This window comes from Prunus mume, linkage group LG7 (assembly GCF_029339155.1).
Source record: "Prunus mume cultivar Tortuosa linkage group LG7, ASM2933915v1, whole genome shotgun sequence".
NCBI classification, from domain to species: domain Eukaryota; kingdom Viridiplantae; phylum Streptophyta; class Magnoliopsida; order Rosales; family Rosaceae; genus Prunus; species Prunus mume.
Genome location: NC_142704.1, coordinates 12,963,571 through 12,974,918, shown reverse-complemented (window position 1 = coordinate 12,974,918; position 11,348 = coordinate 12,963,571). Strand labels below are relative to the sequence as shown.

Genomic DNA, 11,348 nt, shown 5'->3' with positions numbered 1-11,348 from the left:
TATGCATATCACAACAGATAGTAGTCGGATGGGTTGTTCTTCAATTGCCATTATTGAAAGCAATGAAGTAACTCAGAATAATACAAATGTCGCTGATGTGAGAGGTGATGTTGGGACAGATTTTATGGACATGATTGATTTTGAGGTAGAAGATGCATGGTGGTGACAATAGTACTGAAAAACTCTAGACAATTTAGAGTCTTTCTGAAGTGTCTTTATTCATCGAGAATTACCCATTATATACCCAGAATACAAGTTAATTAGGAAAGAACACATTCAGCCCCTGTACATATACATGTATCTAATTATAGCTAACCTACCACATATACATGTATCTAATACATGTATTTTGCTAACCTACCACATATACATGTATCTAATTAATGGAATCTGCTGGCATTTAAATCTGAACACATCTGCTTGAACATATCTGCCAAACTACCAATAATGCGCAAAATTTGCTTTCAATTAGAGAACTCTAAGTTCAAAATGATGTATAACTACAAAATAACAAGACCAGGTACTTTGTAATTTTTCGTCTGTAATTGGTATATTCTGCACGGCAGTTGCATTTACTTACAATAGCATAAATTAAATAACTTTAAATACATAACCAAAAATCCAACAAAAAAAGGGCTATCTAAAACAAATTGTCTTCAAAACATTATAGGTTACAACGTAAAATATAGAATATAAAGATCAGTCTCAACAAGTCTCATCCAATAGGAGACACATTGAACACCTGAACACCTACACAAAGCATAAAATAAAAATCATTATTCTCAACTGGGTTACAAAATGCAATATAGAATGTGAATCCTATGTATTACTCTCATATAAAAAATTCAATCATAAGTATTACTCTAACATCAAGAACATATTTGATGGATATAATTATTACATGAATATGATTATTATGAAAAACAACACTATGAACATATGATCCATTGAAAATCAGATTCAACGAGAGAGGTATTTCAATAATTTATTGAACTAAACTCCCCTAAAATATATTCAAATTGGAAAGATATCCTTATATATGAACTAAACTACCCTAAAACAGAGCCTTAACCAATATGAATGTCAAACAGAGAATGAAAAATCATTTCTTGACACATCTTACACAAAATAGAAAGAATATCAAAGAGGTTATCCTAAGGCTTATACAAAAGCCAGGAAACATAAACAAGAAAAACCTGAAGCATGCAAAGCGTAAGAGACAGAAAACAGTGAAAAAAACAATAAAAGTTCAAACATTAAAAAGCAACAAGAATTACATAAGCAATTGCATAATGTTATTGCAAACTTAATAGTAATGCAATTGACAGACAGAACTAAACTAAATTCAACACAAGAAATGCAATCACTTCAACTTGGCCTTTAATTGATTTCTAACAGATTTACTTTTTTTGAGACTACCGGAATTAAACATGAGTTGTGTTATTATTTAGATAGTATGATGCAGGGCAGCGGCTAAAGGCAGCTGTCCAGCGACCCAAACATACCCAAAATACAGAGAATAGAAGGATAAAGCAGTAGAATCGAAGTTGGAACGAAGATAATTGATAGGGCAAAATCCCAACAGAAACTCTATAGACTAACGTCTGAAATTATATTCATCAACAAAACTAAATACAAGAGTCTCTAAATAGCCTATTTATACTAGAATACACCAGCCTAGAATTCCTATTCCTAGTTTAATAAGAAATCCTAATTGACAAAGGAAATTAAAACCTAAACAGGAAAATAAACCAAATCCTAGTAAGAATAGAGTAATAAAATAACCTATTAATTTAATATAACCTTAGCCTTATAGCCCACTTAGATTGGAAAATCTAATAGAGCGGGTTGGGAAGAATTCTCCTCGAATTCCAATCGTTTGGTGAAAACCGCCTAGACATAACCTCCTCTTAGATAAGTTGTCCATAGACTTTGGCCTTGATATTGAACCTTCCCACACCAAAGAAATAGATATTTAGAATATTTGATCCTTCTGGAACAGTACCAGATATCTTCTGCCAAACTCTCAGCCCAAAAACTCTTCTAAAAACCAGTATAACAAGGTATGACGTTCTTGGTAGAAAATTAAAAGAATCAACCCCAAGAAAATCAGCATACTCATAAGTTCACTTGAAGGAATTCAATCTCCAACAATTCCCCCAAGAATTTCTTGAATTACCTTTCCTTCAAAATTGTGTTGCTTCAAAAGAATGATTCACTGCCTTCAAAGAGGTTACCTTGTCAGAAGCTTTCTCAATTCCCAAACAAACTTCACAATCCAAACAACAGTCAAACACGGGAGGGTCTTTAAATTTAGGGTATTGTCATCTTCTAATTTATTTGAAGCCCCCTCAACATCCTTCTTAAACTATACACAAACGCCACCTTCTTGCTCTCAATGTCAAACTCATGGCAGAATCCTTCTTCAAGCGACTGCAAATCCACTTTCTCCCATCCTTATAGAATGAATAGGTGTTAGCTTTAGTAGAATGCATGCATCGTGTCTTTGTCAAACAACCATGGTCTTCCCAATAAGATATGACAGGAACAACATAAACATTACCAATAGTAAATTTAACCAAAACCTTGAAGTGATTGGTACTTCGCTTCCCTTTCGAAACCATGCAACCTTGTAGGGATTAGGATGCTTCTCAATGCAAACCGCCTCCTTTGAAATAATGTTTTCACTACTTCCTCCATCAAAAATCACGTTGCACACCTTTTCCCCACAAAGGACTCGTGTTCGGAATATATTATGTCAGAAAACAGTTGTCATCACTCGCCTTACCAACAAAATTCTCCTTCAACTGGTAAGAGATCAATAACTTCCTCTTCGTTGCCATAAACATAAAAGTTGTATTCTTCTTTGTGGACAAGCGTAAGATTTATGCCCCGCCTCTCCGCAATTGAAAATCGAGCTTGTGAAGTACTTCCAGCCTTGGAATTCTTGACATTACATTTGGAGGATGAAATTGTGTTGTTTCCTTCCCCTTTTCACTCTTATTAGCACCCAAGTTCCTACCACCTATTCGGGTACTTGGATTGGCTTCTTCATCACTTTGCGAACCCGTGTCTGGGTGGCTGGAAACTGCTCTCTTTCCACCACGACGCGGTAGTCTTCGCTCTGCCATTAAAGCATATTGTATCTTCAAGGTTAACGCAATTTAACGAGATGTCATCTGTTCATTAGTCTCATTCAAACCAACTCGAATTGAGTCTGATGTATATTCTTCAACAGACATGCAATTGCTCATATAACTCCATGGTATAATCAGCAGGTAAAAACTGTTCATACGATCCCATGTGTTGATGTGAAGCGCGGTACTCTTCAATTTAAGCTTTACAAACAACACCTTGCGATCTTCTGCCATAGGCTTCCATTCAAAATAATTCTCTACTTGCCTCCCAATCCAAATAATCTTCAACATAATGAAATCAACAACTTCAATTTTAATTCCTCCACCATTCAAATCCAACGCACGAACCAACCGCTCTTCCAATCCACCTCGATGACCACCACCATGGTTTCCAGCTTCATGAAAAAGGTTGTCGACGTCCGTTTCGTCTTCATAACTAAACTAGGGTCCGCGGTTGCGTTCCGGAATCTCCATATACATCCGCGCGTTCCTGTCTGGAGGGCTTGCACCGCTCTCGACAAAATACGCCGCATCTCAGCCATCATGTGTTGGGCTTGGTTCCCTCGTGACCCAACGTCCAACTGTGGAGCAAGGCTAGGCTTTACCAATTTGATTAAAGGCAGCTGTCCAGCGACCCAAACATACCCAAAATCTAACAGTAGATCGAATTGAACATTGAGTTCTAGGGCAAAATCCCAACAGAAACTTTATAGACTAACGTCTGAAATTATATTCATCAACAAAACTAAATACAAGAGTCTCTAAATAGCCTATTTATACTAGAATACACCAGCCTAGAATTCCTATTCCTAGTTTAATAAGAAATCCTAATTGACAAAGGAAATAAAACCTAAACAGGAAAATAAACCAAATCCTAGTAAGAATAGGAAAACAAGTAATAAAATAACCTATTAATTTAATATAACTAAAACTTAGCCTTATTGGCTGATGCCCACTTAGATTAGGAAAATCTAATAGATGCTCCTGCATCATAGTACACACATACATCACAAACTACAACACAATTTCTGCTCTTATTTTTGCCAGTCAGTGACACTATTTATGGTCTTAATAGCATAATGCACCACACATCAAAAACTTGTGTTTTCTGAAACAATTGCACTATAAGTTTCTGCTCTTGTTCACGCATGGAAGAAGACAATAACTCAAACAAAATCCTACATGCAAGCATTTGTTTTGTGCTAGTACAAGCAGCAGCCCCAAATAAATTCACTCATTATCCATATCATAGACAAGTACAAGCCACCAAAATCACCACCAAACTTATTATTAACGATATGAAAAATATGAATGGAAATTTCAACATTCAATATGAACTTGAGGAGCGCCATTCATATTCAACACAAAGAAAAATAATATCAATGGAAATTTCAAAAATTATGAAAAATATTTATTCCCAGGCATAAATCGTATAATATGAATGATAAGTAACAAGTTCCAGAACTTCAAACTGGCCTGCCAAAAAATGGAAGTTTAAATATAAAATTGCATACCAAGCGGATGTTGAGAGCAAATCCAACTAATAATAAAGTAAACTTGGAATGCCAAAAAAATTCAACAAAAAACCTGAACAAAATAAAACCCAGAAAATATTAGGCTAAACAAGAAATGGAAGATAATAAAAAAGAAATATGAAACAAAACCAAGGAAAATAATTGTTGCTGAGGGATGGGGTTTTCAGTGAATCTTAAATCTGTGATGAGATGGAGTTTAAGATTCGAATATACAGTCAGACCAAAAAAAAAAAAAAAAAAGATTCGAATATACAGCAGTAAGACATTATACATGGGTTGAGATTGAAGATGCCGCACACAGTTTGCATCAAACCTTTGTTACTGTCGAGAGAGAGGAGAGCTTATCAATCTGTGAGATAGGTTGTTTGTTGGTCGCTGTCGACAAAGTGATAAAAGAGCGGGAGCCTTTTTGTTTATGAAAAAAAATCTTAAATGAGATGAGGGATTAGGGTTGAGATGGAGAGATGCTATAGCGTAGAAAGGCCCAAGAGAAAACCTATTACCTTGACCTGTTATAGCAGGTTCTCTTCTATTTATTTTTACAAATCAATTGGCATGTGCACTACACATGCTTCAGCAAGGACAAATGGCGCACCCATGCGCCAGTTGCACTATAGAAGGTGCCTATAAAAGAAGGATTTTTTAAAGCATACAGAAGAAAGATTTTTAATTATTAATTTTTCATTATATATATATATATATTTAATTAAACAAGTAATTACATTATTTTATTATATATTTCATTCAATTTAAATAAAAAAGTAGACTATTTACATGACACATCATTACTTGTTGTAAAAAGACTAAAATATCCATGACATGTCTTCAAAATTGACAGAGTTATTAACGAAGATAACGGTATGGGATAAAGTAGAACATGAAATCACAGTCAAGGGGGATTAAATATGTCACTTCAACTTTCGAGGGGTAAAGTGAGATTTAACTGAAGTTCAGGGGCACTATAGTAAATAATCCTGAAGTAAATGTAAGGTTTGCAAGACTGTTATCAAACTCCATTTCTCGGGAACTTGAGAAAACTTTTACAATTGGGATAAATAAATTCAAGAAGAAATAGTGCTTTAGAAAGCACCAAATCTGCATTATTACAAGCCAAGACCACCAGCCAATCTTAGGCGAATTAAAATTAGCGTGTCCCCAATAATGGTAATATAACCTGCACAACACATTGTTTTCAGAATTTTGGTAATAGAACATCCATTCAATATACAAATAGGTGGACAAGGAATAATGATAGCAGGACATCGAACTTTATAGCCTTCACCAGCTTCTGATAAACAATTTTCTTACTTTTTTAACTACCATGCATGAAGCAACAGATTTAAACAGAACATAGTGGGGTACAAAATGAAGTGGTCAGTGGTAAATATACCCTATATTCTTGGTGTCTAGTTAGCAGAATAGATGTATGAAACGTATAACTGAAAAGCAAAACTCACTTGGTTGTCCTGAAGATGGATGGCAAACACTGCCCTACGAGGACCACGATCAATATATATCTACTTTTCATTTACAAAGAATCAGTTTTTAACAAAAAGATCATAACTCTTCTCCTCTCCATAGAGCCGCCTGAGAATGAAAAAGCGGGGAAGATTGTACAATTAGTTAACTAAAAGAAAGACTCTTTCCCAGAGAACTTAACACAACACACGGGTTTATATTGCTGATAGTGATACAGAACAGAAAAAGCATAAAAATACTCATAGAATTTCTAGTTTCAGTAATCATCACAAACCCTAGGGAATATTACATGGAAAAAAGTGATCCAGGTCCAGGGTTAGGGATCGTGCAAGCAGTGAACAGAGATGAACTTATAGAATGGGTAGTGTCAGTGCATAAGCAATCTAAACCACACTTACGCTAAATCTACCAAGGAATCTGATTTTATCACAGCCTTTCCTTCTGGGAGTTCAAGGGAAGAATGATGCATTATCATTTCCTTCAGTGTGTGCTTTGTGCTTTTAATATCATTATCCCATAAGATACTCTGCAGTCAAAAGTACAAAAACAGGTTACATGCCTAGTTCCAGTCTCTCATGATAAAAGTGTGAATGTGGATACACTGACCTACTATTATAATAAATAAAAATGCACTGTAGAAGATTTTCAAATATGTCTGAGTTGAAAACATGAAATTGACTCTCATGCCATGAGTTGAAAACATGAAATTGACTCTCATGCCACTTGGGGAAAATGACCAATATCTTATTCTATGACGCACAACTGAAAAAATAAAATCACTAGGAGAAGCTTACCTTCCTAACATATTCTCTCTTCACGTCTTCCCATGGTAATTTTCCCTTCGGACAGAAAATTGAAGCATTCCAAAGTGCTCCTCTTGCAACCATCACAGATGAGGTACCTTTAGAAATTGCGTGCATCATTAATACATTCAAAGCACACACAAATACCCATATAATATGTATACATAATCTTAAATTCCATTTGGAATGCAAGATTTCAAATTTAAGAAGCTTATTTAAATTGTGTGAGCATAATCTTAACACTGCATAAAAGGTTGCATTGCATAGGACGAAACAGAGGAAATACGTGGATTCAATTGAAACTAGTCATTTCAAATTCATAACATAACATTATATGTAGTCATTTCGAAGAAACTATATTTAGTATATTTAGGGTTCTTCTAACCATAGTAAGCTTATTGCCAAAATCCAAATCTATTCTATTAAACCCTAGATCCAAATTGAGCCTTGCTAGATTTTTTTCCATTTAACGGGAACATATTTTGTGATTTTTACCATTTTAATGACACACAATGTTACATTCATTGCCTGGTCCCATGAAGCGGGCTTCTAACATATTTATCTGACAGTGTGATATGGTCCTAAAGAAATTCTATTATCAAAAGATTATTTAAAGATTGTATTACTGCTACCTGTAGCAACTTTAATACGCTGAAAATCGTCATACTCAAAAACATCGCCATTTGCTATAACTGGAATGGATAGTGATGCTACAACATCAGCAATCTCACTCCACTTAGCCGGATCTCGCGGCCTATCTGGAACTTTTCTGCATTTTATTGAGAAGAAAAGCATCAGACCGAACTTCATGCAATTGAGACAAATAGATTGATATTATTTCACTATTACAAAGACATAGTGGGACCATCCCACTTTAAAGAAATATAATGGGATGAAAATATTTATCCTTATATTTGAAGTGACTCAATATGTAGCATGAAAAACCTATCAAGATGCATTTGACTCATAGGGATTCCAATTTAAACTTATCTATACCCTATTGCTTTGCAATGTTAAACTTATCTGTCAGTTGTTTTCCATTCTTTATAATGTAACATTGCAAGGCAATAGGGTATAGATACGTAGTTCCATTTGTTTAAAATTGACATATAGCCAACTTTGAAGCTGGTTTTTCCCCCTCAGTTGATACTTTTATAGCATCCTATGCAAATAAGATTTCTTTTTCATGACAGTTGAACCTACAGTTTTCAAAAAGCAGAATTAGGGTAGGGCATAGGTGTCCTCGTTTGATTTCACTCCCAACAAATTCTACAGTTGGTAGTTCCACTTCCTGACCTATTCAGTCTTGACAGTTCTCTTCACTTGCGGCAGCAGTGTCTGATCCGCAGATTACCATTGGTGTTGAAACCAATGGCTTTCCAAATACAGGACTAAAGTTGGTGTCATTGTCTTAATGATGGCTCCCAAAATTACCATGCTTCACATTTCTTATTCCTCCCATGCTCTCAAATATTGGTACTCACCTCGTCTTGTGTTCTTTTTCTAAGGTAATTTTTGTTTTGGCCCAATGTTCACTAAGCTGTTACAACTCAACACCTTATCTCTTTTTATGATTATCATCATACTCTAATAAACCTCTTTCTGACTAAAATCCAATTCAAGATTTACGTTGACAGCCTTTATACAGGACAGCATGGCAGGTTTAAATCTTGGGACCTAAGAGTACTTTTCTTTTCTTTTTTTAATACAAAAGTTAGGATTTACGGGGGTAACAACAACAGGGTTCTAGGGGTGTTAGCAGAACCTGAACTAACACATAACCAGGGGTAAGAATAGCTAGTTTTGAACTAGGGTTCTATTAGGGTTGCTTTTGGTTTGTTATCTTATGGTTTGATAGAAAATGGGGTTAGAATGTCGTACATCCAGCTGTGAGAGGGAACCCATTACATCCATTTACATAGATTCCATCTTCAACTACAGTTGAGTGAGGGGCTAAATTAAAATGATAACATAGCATGCTAAGCGCAACTTTACCAATAGGATATATTAGAGATCACCTTCCATGGACAGCCAGAGCAGAAACTCCAGTTTTTTCAATTCGCCTGGCCAATTCCACAGTATCCTGAGATGATTTTAGTAGTCGAATCTTACAAGTCACTGGTATACTCATGTTCCTCCTTAATGTAGTCAAAATCTGAACAGAACGGAAAAAAGTGAGTTAGGAATCAACTGCAAACACTCTTGGATGGAATAAAAAGTATCTTCGGGGAAACAAGATTGTATACATCATGAATAAGATCTGGTTTAGTCAACAACGCGGCACCCATTCCTCCACTCACAGAAAATGACTTTGGACAACCCATGTTTATATCCACTGCTGCAACATCTTTACACCTAAAAGGAAAAAGGTCAATAAGTATATAAGATACTGTTGAGACGAGCGCATGTGTTACATTGAGATGGATACAGACCCATATCACATACTTGGGTGTTTTGTCCAAATTGAGTAAGAAGATCAGATTGGGGCATGAGATGAAACAGATACACAACAGGTTCAGCCAGGAAGAGTAGATACCAGACCACCATTCTATGCATGAACCCAAACAAAGATAAAGCCACATTTTCAAAACAAGTTGTCTGCCTAAACCTGATTCTTTCAAAGAAAAGAGATTTAAGGGTTGATTCAATTACAGCCAATCTTTAATGGGTTACAGTTAAAAACAACTTATCTATGATCCAACATTGCACGATATATGTGGAAGAAAAAAATAAATAAAAGGTGAAAATTTAAAGGAAAAAACTTAGGAACATGTAGTAAACATACCTAAACTTAGCAAAACTTATTCAAATCACTAAATGCTTTAACCTATTAATTTATAGGCTTGTATGCAATTGTTCGCGTATTCACCCATGTACTTCTGAGTTTTGCGCTTCCTACAGAAGCAATAAGTGGTTCAAAATGAACCCCAAGCTCAAATAGTGAATACAAGACCACAGGAGCATATTGTCTTCCCACACATCCCATGATCCTGATGACTTCGATAAAAACCATATTGATCACCTTGAGCTCTCACAATCAATAGAAGCAAGAGTATCAACTTAAAGTTGCAATCCACTAACTATATCAATTAATTTATGTTACTTTTTAAGATAAAATCGACCAATCTCAAAAAATTACGAACTTCACAACAAAAGGAGAACAATGGAATGCAACAGCAATCAACTTACACCATCTGAGCAGCCGTGAGAGCCCTTACAGCATCAGAAGTACCCATTTGAAACACTACTCGATCTTTTTCCTCATCACAAGTCCTGAAAACGACACTTCCTGTCCCCTTCTCCACAAAATCAATGGACCCTATTTTCTCTGAGCAACGAGCACACAAAAATTTCATAAAGCTTGTCAAAAAATGAAGTACCCCACAAGCAATATACACCAAATTATCTGCTTCCGTAACTCTCCAGGACAAATATTAACAAAATTTACAGAAATTTATAACCAAAACCATGAATCAATAACTTGTAGCAAAAAAATAAAATGTACCATTTAATCTGCGGTCGCATTTGACAAGTTTATGATCGATAATTTCCTCACCGTAGGTTATATCCGCACCATATTCAGCAGCCAGTAATCTAAATGGCAGCGTCCCCTAACCAGATTAAGAAATTTACAAGTAAATAGCATGAATTAAACAGTACTTAGAAGTTAATTTTGTATTAAAACCCAAGATAAAAATAGAAAAGAAAGAAACGACGGCAGCTAGAAGGGTTTGTGGGAGAAGTACAAGTAGGTACTCACAATGCGAACCATGGGAGCAAGGACGAGTTTGTTCTCGTACTCCATCTTCGTCGGCCTGGTCAGTTTGGATGATCTGGCCTTGACCTGCTCCTATTTTCGGGGGAATCCACAATACACCCGACCAATTTTTATTTTTTATTTTTTCGGTCAAGACCAAATTTGATTAGTGCACCGTTTACGCACCACAACACCAATGTCTCAATTTTAATAATATTTTTATATTTAAAAGAACATTTAGAAGGGCTTAAACAAATAGACGTGAAAATATTTCGAACTTATGTCTTTTTTACCAACCAAAAAAAAAAAAAAAAATTTATGTCCTTTCTGTAATACTAGCCTCTCATGGTGCACTTCTGCTTCGTTTTTAATAGAAAAATTAGGTATTAATGATAAAAATCCTCATTAATGAAGATTTGATATCTATAATATTTTTGTTTGGATTTTGATGCATAGGAATCAAATTTTATTTTGGATTTACATCAAAAGAGGCCCAAATTCGTTAGCCCAGTTTAAATTAATCATTGAAAAACATTTGTGTCCTTTTTTTATTTTTAATTACGTGCACTATGCCGCGCATAGCAATAGTTTCTTAATTTAATGGTGCATATTTTTCTAGACGCACATTTTAAAACTA

The 11,348-nt window shown here is 35.2% G+C and overlaps 1 protein-coding gene across 7 annotated transcripts; it reads right to left on the bottom strand.

The window, feature by feature from the left end:
• Positions 1-471: 471 nt before the first annotated feature.
• LOC103336703 (Aldolase-type TIM barrel family protein) lies at positions 472-10,929 on the bottom strand. 7 transcript variants are annotated; one of them, XM_089041662.1, is made up of 10 exons: positions 10,715-10,918; positions 10,460-10,565; positions 10,144-10,282; positions 9,201-9,309; positions 8,973-9,109; positions 7,587-7,723; positions 6,946-7,052; positions 6,550-6,677; positions 6,130-6,259; positions 472-742 (listed from the first exon to the last, which is right to left on the bottom strand). In XM_089041662.1, the coding sequence occupies exons 1-9, from the start codon at positions 10,757-10,759 to the stop codon at positions 6,211-6,213; spliced, it is 957 nt and encodes a 318-aa protein (XP_088897788.1). In that variant the 5' UTR covers positions 10,760-10,918; the 3' UTR covers positions 472-742; positions 6,130-6,210. The 7 variants fall into 7 exon arrangements, with proteins under 7 accessions (XP_088897788.1, XP_088897790.1, XP_088897793.1 ...); XM_089041663.1 differs by lacking the exon at positions 472-742 and adding an exon at positions 5,611-5,849 and having other exon boundaries at positions 6,115-6,259; positions 10,715-10,920; XM_008239799.2 differs by lacking the exon at positions 472-742 and adding an exon at positions 5,611-5,846 and having other exon boundaries at positions 10,715-10,919.
• Positions 10,930-11,348: the final 419 nt, after the last annotated feature.